We start from the raw sequence: 14,882 nt of genomic DNA, 5'->3' as shown, positions 1-14,882 counted from the left end.
TTAGTATCCAGCTGGAAGTGAGGTGCTATTTTAGCAGAGAGGAGTATCTGACAATAATCAATTTGATGCATAGCCATTTGGGGGAGAAATATTCTATAGCAACAGGTGAATGGAGACAGTTGCTTTTTCTGTTAAGCTTTTGGTAAACTTGAATTTATTTCTGTCATTATTTCATTTTATGCTGAAATTAATCCAAGATGGTAAACCTGGAAATCTTTGCAGCAAATTAAAGTGTTTGCAGAAAAGAGAGAAGAAAAAGAAATATTTTATTTTGACCATTGGCTCTGACTTGCCAAATAGTGAAGGATAAAGGCATGAATGAAAAGCTTTGCCAAAATAGTTTGTCCATGTCCATCTCTTTAGTTATAAAGTAACTGAATTAGTCACTTGGTGGTCACTGCCTGGACTGTGGACCCCCACCAGCTCTGTCTGAACACAGATCCAAAAGCATCTATTATGACAGCCAGGAAAAGTGGCTGAGCCAAGAGGGGCATCCAGACATTCCTTGTAGCTGTTCAGCTGCTGGACCATCTGGAGGGGAAATAAAAGGCCTGGGCTAGGGGATCTGGCATTGTGCTCATTTATTACTTGTTTTTTCCCTTGCCAGACTTTGTCCCCTTTTCATTCCCTCTGTCCCAGAGCAGACGTCCCCTTTGCCATTCTTACAAGCTCCTTTCTATACCTTGGACCCTGGAGAGTTCACAAGTTCACAGATCTACTTCATGCTGGCCTTATGTTGGGGACTTCATTATTCCAGCCACACTTCCACCTCAGTCTTCTCCAACCCTGACTGGCACTGTGATTTCATCAGCCAGGGTTGCCAAGGGGAGCACAGTGACATGGGTCTCTAATGGACGTCCGTGTCAGGGTCTACACATTCTGGCAGCTTTGTTTTGAGTTATTTGGAAGAAAAATGCTCTGAATAGTCCTCATCTTGGGTGGTTGTTGGGTGGTAAATGTTTTGATTAATGGCTCTGTGCATCTGCCTCTTATTTAACCATCCCTTGTTAGAACTCCAAAATATTGCCCACATTGGCCCTTTCATTGCAAAGGACTCCTAAAGGTTTCACACAGTTGGATTGGGAAGGTAGATAGTGATGTGAGGCCCAGGTTTGTGGCAGGGTTTATAGAACTGGAATTGTCCTTGACAATTTGAAGAACGATTTGTCACTCCAAACCCAGCTTCCTTCATCTCCAAGAAAGATTCCTGGCCCTGGTGAGTGTCCACTAGGCTCTGACTAGAAAGCATTGAAACTGCACAGATTCGACACACTTAAGTATTTAGGGGGAAGTATTTGAACAATTACCAGGTTCTTGACTGTGTCTGTTACTGAAGACATGGAATTCTGCAAGGTCATTTTTGTATGAATATGTATATTTTCTTTGCCCTAAATCCCAAAGCTACTTTAGGAAAAAGAGAAGGCTTATTCTGTGTATCCCTAGTGCCTCATGGGTTATGATTATTCAACAAAGGAATCAAGGAAGGTAGGGAGGAAGGAACCTCAGTCCTTCTCACTTCACTTTGCAGGAGTTTGTGGCCACCAGGTGTTCATGGTGGTTTTTAGTACACGGTGCTGTTCAGTTGGTTAACACATGAAAGTGGAGAGAAGTGCTTTGTCATTGCTACCATTTCAGTGGTCCCATTCATGGGTTCTGTGTGCATGTATGTGTAGGATTGAGAGACAGTATAATTTAGAATCAAACCAGAGTTCAGATCCCAGGTCCATGACCATTATTAGTGTTGTGTCACTGGACAAGTTGCTTAACTCTGCCAAGCCCCAATTCTACATCTTAAATGGGAATATGATACCTACTTCAAAAAATTAGGGGGATTAAATGAGGTAATTTATGTAGAGTACTCAGCACAGGCCAGACTTAGAGTGAATGCTCAAAGTTAAAAAAAAAAAAGTTTCTTCTGAACTCTCAACTGTATGTCAGCCTTTCTGCTTTTTTTTTTTTTTTGATATTAAAGTGATCAATAATCTGCTTTTTAAGATCAAGGAAGCACTGAATATGACCTGCTGCTGTTACCATTTAGTGCTATGATATTGCTTATATGCATCATACAACCCCCCACCCATTCTTGCTTTCTGGGATAAGGCATTCCACAGCTACTGTTTTGGTTCTTTGAAGGCAGATCTATGGCCAGTTGACTTGTGTAAGTTACCCCTCTTCAGTTTACCCCCTTCTTTGTAAATTGCAGGTATTTGCTTGGTTGCTATTTCAATTTCCCTTTTGTATCCACTTTCTCTGGGATTAGCTGCTTTGCTTACTGTATTTAACCATCAGAACAACTTTCCAGATGGATATTGCTGTTCTCTTCTATAAACAAGGGGACTTGGGAAAGTATTTTAGTGTAGATTCTCCCCTATAGAAACAGCACAACAAAAATGCAGCTGAAGTTTGTAAATCTGTTGATTTAATTACTAACGCGTAGAATCAAACCTCAGACGGCACTACATGATACATACAGTTTGGCAGTGGGTACTGGCTCTCTACTTAGGCTCGGTTGTGTCTAAGACTGGAAATGCTTTTGAAAAGTCATTGAGGGGGAGGAGTAGAAGTATACTTATGGAAGAAATAGGCATTTCAGAGTCTTCCTCTGCTCATTTCTATAGCTTTCATTCTGGGTACGTTTCCTCGAAAGGAGTCTCCATATACTAAATAAGACCATGATGTTTCCTGAGTTCCTGGTGTGAAGAACAGACTGTACTAAACATTTGGGGGAAGCTATAAAAGAAATAGAAATTGTGGACCTTTCCTTTAAAGAGATTTCTGCCAAGTGGGGAGAAAAATAATTCCTGCACATGAAATTACTGATGAACATTTGGGGAGTAATATCAACCAGTAAAAATGCCTTCTGTGCCAGAAGAGTACTGACAACTTGTCACCATATGAAACATCTTTTGGATGTTTCCATATGATCATTTGTTTCTACAGGGGTGGAGCAATTTTCCCCCTTCAGTCAAAAGAATAATCTCCTAAGTGCAGTTCTTGGGAAGGAGAGAGATGTAATAAAGAGAGAAAAAATGAAAGTTACTGTAAAATAAATGAGGTTTGGTTTAGTGAAAAAAATCAGTGACCTCCCAAAGAGCAGGGTATGATAGCTTATCAGATTCAAAGCCTCAAAAAAAGATCAGGACTTCTCAGTGCATTGAGAGCTTTTTGTTTTCTCTTATAGTTTATTTCAAATTTATTTACAGAACAGAAACATACAGACATAGAAAACAAATTTAGGGTTACCAAAGGGGAGGAGGAGAGATAAATTGAGAGGTTGGGATTAACAGATACACATTACCATTGTGAGTTTTATGGTCCTCTTTTGTTGGTTTAGATGGACAAATCCCCAGCCCTTAAAAATAATTTTTAAGGGAGTTCCCGTCGTGGCGCAGTGGTTAACGAATCCGACTAGGAACCATGAGGTTGTGGGTTTGGTCCCTGCCCTTGCTCAGTGGGTTAACGATCTGGCGTTGCCGTGAGCTGTGGGGTAGGTTGCAGTTGCGGCTTGGATCCCGTGTTGCTGTGGCTTTGGCATAGGCTGGTGGCTACAGCTCTGATTCGACCCCTAGCCTGGGAATTTCCATATGCCGTGGGAGCGGCCCAAGAAATGGCAAAAAGACCAAAAAATAAAATAAAATAAAATAATAATAATTTTTAAAAGGGGAAGTGTTAGAGTTCTTTCACTTTTGAGGGTTTTTTTTTTTTTATGCAAAATCAGGCAGAATCAGAATAGTCTAGGTTTTATGAAGTTAGATTCCAGTCCAGGGGACTAGAGAACTCCGAGAGTGAGTCTGAGAGCTGTGGCAACCCTGAAAATCCCAGATCATCCTGTCAATTCTCAGCAGATCTGAGCTGACGATGACTGGGTGGACTCTAAGTGAATCTCATTAGCTAAGCCTTGGCCTTGTCTAAATTTCTCTTGTGGCTTTGCTTACCACCTTGGTTTTTCTTTTCTGATGCTTTGATGTTTATTCTAGCACTCTCAAGTTATTTTGTAAACATTTACATGGTGATTAGTTAACCCAACAGACCAACCCTGGGAAGGCAGCCAGAGCCAGCAGCACCTTAATAGAAAAACTGATAATTAGGAGAAAAGACCCTGGAGACTGGGAACCTGGACCAGAACGTTTCCATTTCCCTGTAGTGAGTGGCCCCAGTAAAAATCGAGGTCTGTGGCCCAGCTGTTTGGATCCATCTTCTGAGCCTGTCTAGTTCTGCTGAAACCCTTGGGATGGTTGTTGGCTCTGTTTCAACTTGTCTTGTTTTGAACAGTTGTCTGTGGAAAGAAAGCAAAGCAGCCTAGAGCAGCCCTGCTGTGTTATGGAAGGCTCATTTATTTTCAGGTCTGGCCATGTTCATCATCCTAACATACGTGTTTCCCATGTTGTAATGACTTGCCTTGTGACATCACCTCTAAGTTAGAGTTTTCTGACCCAGGACTTGGTTTAGTTAAAGGTGTGCTTGTAAATGTAGGATGTTGGTTGCTAGGGACTGAGGGAGTGGGAATGGGGAGTTGCTGAGCAGTGGGTACAGAGTTGCAGTCAGGCAAGATGGAGAAGTTCTAGAGACCTGTACAGCAGTGTGCATAGAGTGAATAGTACAGAATTGCACACTTAAAATGTTGTTAAGAGGGTGGACTCCATGTTATGCGTTTTTTTTTACCACAATCAAAAATTGTTGGCAAGATCAATACTTTTTTAAGGTGCTGCTTTTTATAGTCAGGGGGGTGGTTCTGTGAGCCTTGTTTGAGAAGGCTGAGGTCACCCTCTCAAGGGTATATGTCTCGTCTGGCTTCCATTGCATCATGGTGGAGGTACATTCAAATGTGAAGGTTTCAGGCTTTAGTTGGAAAACCCAACACATTAAAAGTGAATTATTGGGGGAATTCCTGTTGTGGCTCAGCGGAAATGAATCTGACTAGTGTCCATGAGAACGCAGGTTCGATCCCTGGCCTCGCTCAGTGAGTTAAGGATCTGGCGTTGCCATGAGCTATGGTGTAGGTCGCAGACACGGCTTGGATCCTGAGTTGCTGTGGCTGTGGTGTAGGCTGGCAGCTACAGCTCCAATTGGACCCCTAGCCTGGGAACTTCCATATGCCATGGGTGTGGCTCTAAAAAGAAAAAAAAAAAAAAGTGAATATTGTGCAAGCAAAAAATCATTCTTCAAATATGAGGGAGCTAGAATTTTATGATAATCTTAGCAAAAATGATTATGAGAGTTATTGATAAATCCGTGTTTTCACATGTTCCATCAAAGAGAGAAAAAGCCTAGCATTAGGGTGGGTCAGAGAGACGGAAGACCCCTTAACCAGGAGTACAAAAGCAAGTAGGTCTAGATAGTGGAGGGTCCTGAGATTCTGTGTTTCACATGTGGTCTGTGGCTCCTGGGAACTTCACTGTCTGAAAGGCTGGAGTAGTGTTTACCCCTGTCTCTAGGCAACTAAGCATTACCTAAAACTCCCTTGGGCTTAAGCAAGCTTCAGGGAATACTCTTCCTGTTGTACCTCATGTAGTTGCACCAGTGAAGTTAATTGAGTTGCTTTTTAAGGAACTCATGGAAGAGGCATTTGGTTTCCTGTAAACAGGCGGTTTTGTATCAGATGTGTTCACCAGGTCTTTGCTGCAACCTTGTGTTCTGACTGCAAAGAGGGGCGTCTGGGCTGAACCGAGAGAGCAACATGGCAGACTTCAAGGTCTGGCAGGTCTTCCGGAGCTCTGACTAGCACTGAATAGGCTCCGTTGTGCTAATAGTCAGTTCCTTTGGAAGGACTGGATGTCAGAAGTGGTTTTTCACCTTCTGAGAGTCCTGGACCAATGGACTGATAGAGAACCATTTTCAGTCTTGAGTTTGACACGTTGGCTGCCTGCCTGAGGGCCAGGGAGGAGAGGAGGACACCTTTCTGCTTACCTGAAGCCCTCATTCTGGTAACGTTGCCTTGCCCCTACCAGGTCGAATCTTGTGGATGAGCGCCTGGTGTGAGTGTATGTGCACGGGAGCTCCCTTCGCCGGCCAGATCCTGGAGGGACCCGTGATCCTGCCAGGAGGTGTGGTGTGGTATTACCTTCTCTGCTGATCCTCACACAGTCCCAGTGGATCTGCAGGAGGGGGCCAGGACAGGCACAGAGCACTCCCAAGACCCATGCTTGTCTCTGTCTGTACAGGTGAGTGCTGTGGGCTATGGGATGGATGAGGCAGAGCAGGACCAGCATGAGGCCCGACTCAAGGAGCTGTTTGACAGTTTTGACACAACGGGCACTGGATCCCTGGGACAGGAGGAACTCACTGACCTTTGCCACATGTTGAGCTTGGAGGAGGTGGCCCCGGTGCTGCAAGAGACGCTGCTTCAGGACAACCTCTTGGGCAGGGTAAGGCCTAGGAAGGGGTGGGGGGTGGGAAGTGGGTGCGGTTTCTGGGTTGGGGCAGGGGAACTGAATGTGTTGCAATTGGTTTGTAATATCCTGGTGGTGTGTGCTCTTAGCTGTTAACCTGATGAACAGAAGAAAAAAATAAATAAATAAAAGTAAGGGGCATGCCATAGCAGTACCATGCTCCAGTGATGAGGGCCTGCTTTAATCTGTGCTCTGGCATGAAGGTGTACACTGGGTGCCTTAGATGAAAAGAGAAAAAGGTAACAAGAGGGTGTTTTCCAACTCTTTCCTTTTCCTTCGTGAATCATTTTATGGACTCACTTTCATGAAGGAAGGAGATGGAGATCTCCAGGGAAGGAAAGTCAAGTACAGTAAGAAAACAGCCATTCCCAGGCAGAGCAGCTTGCTGTTAGGACTTTTACTCCCCATAACGCTTTCTTAGGTGGGTTGTTTCTAGAGTAAAGTATTAATTAAATCTTTCACCCAGGAAATAAGACAGGAGGGTAAGTAAATACTGTGCAGGTTTATTTAAACCCCAGCACGGCTTGCTTCCAGCAGTGATGTGCGTGTGTACTGATGTTAAGTTTTACATAAGAAAACAAATAGTCATGCTCTCCCGGTAGATCTAGTCAGAGAGATGAGTAAGGTGAGAAGGGGTCCTTTTTTTCTTCTTGCTGTTAGTGGGAAGGCTGTCACAACCTCATAGAGTCTTCAGTTCTCATCATTAAAATTAAGAGCATCGTTTGTATGACTTTGGGTTGAATCTTGCTGCTGTCGTTTTTGAATGGATGAGGAGGAAAAATGGGCAGTACTTTTTGAGCTCTTCTGCTGCCATTGCTGACTCCCTGTATACACTGGTTTTGATTATGTGGTGTTAAATTGAGGAAGCAGCTGTGAAGCTCAACTTTATTCCAACGACCAGACTTCCTTTCCTTCACTTCATTTTCGGTCTCTTCTCTGGAACATTAGGCAAGTGACCTCAGGTATAGTATTGGCTGTTTATGAGATGGACAGATTGGTGATCATTCTGAAGTTAAAATACAGGAAATGATATTTTCAGGGGCTTGGCACCATGAAGCTGGTGTTTAACAGGGCTTGTGTTTAAAGAAAGTGTGAGGGTTTTTTTGCAAAAATAGAACCATTTTTGGATACTTTGGGGGATTAGCTGCTCGTGAATTCATATGAGCCCTAAAAAATACTTAAAGTTGTGCTTCAAAACACATAACCACTCAAATGTTTCTGAGTTCTGCCTCAATCTCAGATACTTCAGGGAGCTGCAGACTAGGATTGCCCACTGTGGTCCCAGGGGTATCTCTGGCCTTTTGGTATCTGAGGAACAGTACCAAAGGGGGCATATTTTCATGCCTATTAAAGCCTGAGAAGACATAATACAACTTCCTTGAAAGGCAACCCAAGGAACCCTCTGCTGTAAGGGGTTATTAGGAAATGTGGAACCCTCTGCTGTAAAGAGATTGCTTGTTGGCAGTAGATGGGCAGTTTGCTCTCCAGATGTTGCATATCTTTGCCCTCATTAGGCAAACTGAAACAGGTTAACAGTTATCGATTGATTCGTTGACGACTTGACACTACCAGCCCACTTCTACATTTGCTCTTTGCCTGTGAATAATGAATGCCTAAGTGGTCTGTAGTGTGATATTTACTTTTTGAGCCAGTGATAAAAGTTAAATGAGGTATGCATATTGATTTCATGGGGAAGGTCCCTGGTGGTTGTCTTGAGAGTGGGGTTGGCATGAATTAATGCACTACTGTTAGATTTGCATTTTTAATGAAACTGAATTATTCTCCTCAGATGATCATGTAAACTTAGCCAGATGCTGTTAAGATACTCTAAATGGTCTACACTTTTAAATGAAAAAAATTCCTTAGACTTCACTGGAGATTTCTAGTTTCTATCACCTCGTGAATAGGGATCCAAAGTTTTAAAATTATAAGTTATTTCTGCTACCAGCCACCTTTCTTTTCTTTAGATGGTATTTACAGAAAAATGTTTAAAGGGTAGCAGTTTAGTTTAATAAAAAAGGAAAAAGAAATAACAGCGTGACAATCTAAACATATCCATTTATTTATTAATTGAGCAAATACGTATTGTGTGTGTCCGGCATCAGACATTCTCCTGGTCTTGTGGTATGGGTGTAACTTACGTTTATTGTAAACTAAAGTTTTCTATTAAATTGGCTTTTGGATACATTAGTACCCATCAGCTTCCTAGATGTTTGGGGTTTTAATTTTGTCTTTTTTATCTTAACATGTATAATTTTTAAATACAGTAAAACCTCTAAGTCTTACCTCCATTAGAATTAGCTGAATTAATTATTTTTTTTCTGTGAAAAATGTCATTGGTAATTCGATAGGGATTGCATTGAATCTGTAGATTGCCTTGGGTAGTATGGTATTGATTCTTCCAGCCCAAGAACCTGGTAAACCTTTCCATCTGTTCGTGTTGTCTTCAGTTCTTTTCAACAATGTTGAAAACACTGTACACTGATTTTTATGAAACACTGATTTTTATGAAAATGTTTTCAATTGGAGTACAGGTTTTTCCCTTCCTCAGGTAGGTTTATTCCTGGGTATTTTATTCTTTTTGGTGAAATGGTAGAGATTGTTTCCTTTATTTCTCTTTTGGATATTTTGTTGTCAGTGTAAAGAAATGCAACAGATTTCTGTATATTAATCTTGTATATCACAAGTTTACTGAAATCACTGCTGAGCTCTGGTAGTTTTCTGGTAACATCTTTAGTATAGCATCATGTCATCTGCAAAGAGTGATAGTTTTACTTCTTTTCCAATTTATATTCTTTTTATTTCTTTTTCTTCTCTGATTGCTGTGGCTAGGACTTCCAAAACTATATTGAATAAAAGTGGTGAGAGTGGGCATTCTTATCTTATTCCTGATCTTAGAGAAAATGCTTTCAGCTTTTCACCATTGAGTATGCTGTTAGCTGTGGGTTTATCATATATGGGCATTATTATGGGAAGATGTGCCCCCTCTTTGCCCACTTTCTGAAGTGTTTGTATTATAAACGGATGTTGAATTTTATTAAGTTTTTTCTGCATCTGTTGAGATGATCATATGGTTTTTTTTATTCAGTTTGTTAATGTGCTGTATCATGGTGATTGATTTGCAGATATTGAAAAATCCTTCCATCCTCAAATTGTAAAAGTTGTATAGAAAGACGAAACACCCCAGATAGCCAAAACAATATTGAGAAAGAATGAAGCAAGAGCAATCAGGCTTCCTAACTTCAGACTATACTACAAAGCTACAGTCATCAAAATAAGATGATACTAGAGTTCTCACTGTGGCACAGTGTGTTAAGGGTCTGGTGTTGCTACAGCTGTGGTGTAGTTAGTTTGCAGCTGTGGCTCGGATTCAATTCCTGGCCCAGCCAGAAACTTCCATGTGCTGTGGGTGTGGCCAAAAAAAAAAGATGATACTGGCACAAAAACAGAAGTATAATCAATGGAACAGGATAGAAAGCCTAGAAATAAACCCACAAGTTATGGCGAATAACCTATAACAAAGGAGGTAATAATATACAATGGAGAAAAAACAGTCTCTTCAATAGGTGATGCTGGGAAAACTAGACAGCTACATGTAAAAGAATGAAATTAGAACATTCTTTAATACCATGTATAAAAATAAACTCAAGGTGGATTAAAAACCTAAATGTAAGACTGGATACTATAAAACTCCCAAGGAAAACAGAGGCAGAACTCTCTGACATAAATCACAGCAATATTTTTTTGGATCTGTTTCCCAGAGTAATGAAAATAAAAACAAAAATAAACAAATGGGACCAAATTAAACTTAAAAGCTTTTGCATAGCAGAGGAAGCCTACAGACTGGGATAAAATATGTGCAAATGATGTGACCGACAAGGGATTAATTTCCAAAATTTTTCAAATAGCTCACAGAGCTTAATATCAAAATAATGACCCAATCAAAAAAATGAGCAGAAGACTTAATAGACATTTCTCCAAAGAATACATACAGATGGCCAATAGACACATGAAAATATGCTCAATATCACTAATTATCAGAGAAATGCAAATCAAAACTACAGTAAACCATCATTAAAAAGTCTAGAAATAATAAATACTGGAGAGGGTATAGAGACAAGGGAACCCACTTACCCTGTTGGTGGGTATGTACATCAGTGCAGCCACTATGGAGAACAGTATGGAGGTTCCTTAAAAAACTAAAAATAGAGTTACCATATGATCCAGCAATCTTACTCCTGGGCATATATCCAGGGGAAACTCTAATTTAAAAAAATACATGCACTCAAATGTTCATAGCATCACTATTTACAATAGCCACGACATGGAAGCGAATATGTATATATACTTACACAATGGAATGTTACTCAGATATAAGAATGAACTACAAATATATGATATCACTTATATGTGGAAACTTAAAAATGATACAGATGAACTTATTTCCAAAATAGAAAGACTCACAGACTTTGAAAACAAACTTAGGGTTACCAAAGGGGAGATTGGGAGGGGGATAAATTAGGAGTTTTCAGATTAATGTATACACACTACTATATGTAAAGTAGATAATCCACAAGGACCTACTGTACAGCACAAAGAACTCTACTCAGTATTCTGTAATAACCTGTATGGGAAAAGAATTGGAAAAATAATGGATATATGTGTATGTATAACTGAATCATTTTGTTGTACATCTGAAACTAACATTGTAAATCAACTATACTCCAATATGAAACAGTAATGCCATTTGTAGCAAGAGAGATAGACCTAGAGGTTATCCTACTAAGTGAACTAAGTGAGACACAGAAAGATAAATATCATATGATATCACTTAGTGGAATGCAAAAAAAAATGATACAAATGAACTTATTTACAAAATAGACATAGACTCACAGGCATAGAAAAAAAAATATGGTTACCAAAGGGGATGGGGGGCAGGGAAAAGATAATTTAAGAGTTTGGAATTAACAGATACACACTCCTATATATAAAACAGATAAATGACAAAAATGTACTGTTTAGCACAGAGAACTATGCTCAATATCATATAATAACACATAACGGAAAAGAATCTGAAACCATGTGTGTGTGTGTGTGTGTGTATATATATATATATATATATATAACTGAATCACTTTGCTGTATACCTGAAACTAATACAACATTGTGAATTAACTCTACCTCAATAGAAAAATAAGAGAAAAGGCATTGTCCCTCCAACTAAGAATATTAATATTATCTATTTTCTATTTTAAAATCCATCATTCATAACTTCCTGTTTTTTTTTTAACCCTAATGTTTCTTTTGATAGTTGTTAAGGAAAGTAAATCAACTTTCTCTTTTTATGCATGTTCCTAATAGGTCGTTTACTGTCAAATTATGTTTCAATTAATCTGTCCGCTCATGCTTTATAACTTGAAGCCATGTTCCTCTGGGCATGGTGGTTACTTTATAAATGTTTGAAGTGCCTGAAGCTTGGGGATCACTGATTTGAAGGAAAGAGGACATTGCTGATAGGTGTTTCCTATTAGATTTTCAAAAGAGCTCCTTTCATATCTTTGTTATCAGTTAAGCCCCTGTCAGGTGGGTCAGACCTCAAGACAAGGAATTCCTCAGGACTGACACTGAGGAACTTGTGGTCTAGTAAGGTAACATTCCTGACAGATGAAAAGTACAGGGAGTAGGAGTTCCCGTCGTGGCGCAGTGGTTAATGAATCCGACTAGGAACCATGAGGTTGCAGGTTCGGTCCCTGCCCTTGCTCAGTGGGTTAACAATCCTGCGTTGCCGTGAGCTGTGGTGTAGGTTGCAGACGCGGCTCGGATCCACCGTTGCCGTGGCTCTGGCGTAGGCTGGTGGCTACAGCTCTGATTCGACCCCTAGCCTGGGAACCTCCATATGCTGCGGGAGCGGCCCAAAGAGATAGCAAAAAGACAAAAAAAAAAAAAAAAGAAAAGTACAGGGAGTAAATACTACAAAAATTTAAGAAAGGGAACCGTGTTAGCTCCCTTAATGAATCATCCAAGTAATTGATACCAATCATAGGTGCTTCTTGTTTATTGTGTCTTTTAAATGAAGTGTTTCCACATGCCTCTCTATCTCTTTTATTAGAAATCAGAACATAAAGATAATAATTTACTTTGATTTTGTTGAAGCCTTTAGTTAGATCCAGTTTTAAAAATACATTTTCCTTTCCTAATGGGGTATACTAACTTTGAGATAAGGCTGCCCTCTGAATTTCCTTGCGGTAATCTTCAATATGAATCTGGGTGCTGAAGTACCTTATGTTCTTGGCTCTCTTCAGAGTCAGAACAAGCCACATGGTAGCGGAACTTCCCATTGGCTTCCAGTGAGTTCCCTGGATATGGGGACTTTGGACATCAAAGGAACTTTGGAATTTTTTGTGTTAAAATTTGATAACTGCACAAATATATAATTCAACTCAGCTTTCCCACTTTCGTTTTCAAATGCTTGGAGTTCTTTTATAAACATCATGATTAATTTTATATGGTGATTTGCTGATTTGTTTCCACTTCATTAAGCTTCTTAAGTTTTCTTTCTCTTATACATGTTTGGACCAAGTGAAAAGTGACTCAGAAATACACAAGTACTTTCTGGCGGTGACTATTTGGACTTGTTCTCTGTCTACAAGCAAAATTAGCCTTAATCATCAAACCGCCTGTTTGTAACTACCCCGTGTTCATGCTCCTGTCTCATATCATTCATCAGGGCTTTTTGAATGTGTTGAAAGGGAAGGTGGGAACATTTCTCATTGCATATCTTATATGTCTAAACTTTTGCTGTAAAGGGATTGAACCTAAACGGTAAGGGGTATTTTCTAATTCTGTATGGGTCTCTTGACTCTGTAAACCATCACTCAGTGCCTTTACAACAGTGTCATCTGGGGTCTGTTAGAACTCCTAAGGGTCTGTAGTTCACATTTACAGACAAGAAGACCTTCTGATTAAGAAGCTGTAAGACTCGCTTCTTTTCTTTATTTGTCTCTTGTCAAACTCATTGCAAACTTGACTTGAGTGTTGCGACCTGTGAACCTTGAGTCCCTCAGAGGATTTAGTCTGGCAGAAGGCTGTTGAGAAGGCCTTGTACTCTCAACAAGAGGTAGGAACAATGCTAGATGGCTGTTCTCTTCTACCTACTTTATTTCAGAAGTGACCGTCTCTCTCACCAGAGAAACAATGATCAGGAACACTCTTTAGATTTCTGCAGTATTCTTTTATACTTTTATGAGTAGCTTCTTGTTTTCCCTTTTTAAAAAATTTATTATTTTTTTTTAGGGCCACATCTGGGGCATATGGAGGTTCCCAGGCTAGGTGTTGAATCAGAGCCACAGCTGTCAGCCTACACCACAGCCACAGCAATGCCAGATCTGAGCCACGTCTGTGATCTACACTACAGCTCACGGCAATGCCAGATCCCCAACCCACTGAGTGAGGCCAGGGATCAAATCTGAAACCTCATGGATACTGGTTAAATTCGTTTCCGCTGCACCACAACGGGAACTCTGAGGAGCTTCTTGTTTTGATGGTGGGGACTTAAAGTTCTTCAGGGTTTAGCGTAGTTTTTAGACCTTACTGTTCATCTGTATGTCAGAGAAACTTAGAACCCAGATCTTGGAAAAGTATGGTGACTTGTCTGAAGTCAGGCAACTCATTTGAAACAGCACCAGGATGGGAGCCCACATGTTCCAGTCCCTGAGTTTGTATCTCTCCGCAGCCTCCTCAGACTCCACATATGCAAAAGTGGATCTTTCTCCATCCACTGCAACCCACCCCCTTCCTCCACCACCTTGGGATTTTATGCTCTTGGAGCAGTCTTTGAAGTCAGACCTGGATTCAGGTACTTTTTAACCGAGTGTGCCTATTGTCTTAAATACCCTGAGCCTCAGTTTCTTCATCTGTATAATGGGAAAAATAATACCCTTTTTGTAAGATTGTGAGGAGGGTGACTTAGATTGTGTATAAGCCTTATCAAGGGCTTATCACAGAGCCAGGTGTTCGGTTAATTACCATGCTCTTTGTCTCCCTATACCCTCCCCTCCTCCATCCCTTATGCACCAAAAGGTTAGGCTTTTGATAAGTGGGAACTCCCCAGGGATGATTTTCTGAAAAAGCTCCTTAGAGTGGAGAATGGATTTGCTAGAAACTCTCTTGTGTGGCTGTGGTTTGCACCTATTTCCATCTGTAGGCAGGGTTCCTTGGATCCATCTTGGAGCCAGCTTCATACAGTTTCTTCAGGTTTTATAGACCCACCTTTTAAAATGGCCTTGGCCTCTCTCCACATTGTCTGCAGTACATGACTGCTAAGCTACAGTTACCCAAATGCTGTATTTAGAAGAAAACATTTTGTAACAGCGTCTTTCATTCTAAAACCACGTCTCTTTGCATAATGCTGTCAACCCTATTTTCCTCTTCATCAACCGTCTGGTGAGTCCATATTTCTGTAGCCATTTGAGCTAACACTTCATGTTTTGAATG

At 40.6% G+C, this 14,882-nt stretch overlaps 1 protein-coding gene across 47 annotated transcripts in view; it reads left to right on the top strand.

Annotated features, from left to right (window-relative positions):
* The window catches only part of NIN (ninein), a 144,728-nt gene that overhangs the window by 32,503 nt on the left and 97,343 nt on the right, over nt 1-14,882 (top strand). For 36 of the 47 annotated variants that reach the window (XR_014818319.1, XR_014818284.1, XR_014818280.1 and 33 more), the window contains one exon: nt 6,162-6,365. Coding sequence is in view for 31 of the 47 variants with exons in the window: in XM_084980695.1 (XP_084836821.1) it covers nt 6,183-6,365 (183 nt within the window). In the remaining 16 variants the exon portion in view is untranslated. Of the gene's footprint in view, nt 1-5,948; nt 6,045-6,161; nt 6,366-14,882 lie in introns of all 47 variants that reach the window. The other 11 variants (XR_014818281.1, XM_084980703.1, XM_021101592.2 and 8 more) reach the window with 1 other exon arrangement.

Source organism: Sus scrofa, chromosome 1, assembly GCF_054392235.1.
Source record: "Sus scrofa isolate SSC_HxYL_T2T_F1_AM1 chromosome 1, Sscrofa_HxYL_maternal_Yorkshire_Landrace_v2.0, whole genome shotgun sequence".
NCBI lineage: Eukaryota > Metazoa > Chordata > Mammalia > Artiodactyla > Suidae > Sus > Sus scrofa.
Note: the sequence above shows the minus strand (reverse complement) of the source record. Positions and strands in the feature narration are given on the sequence as shown.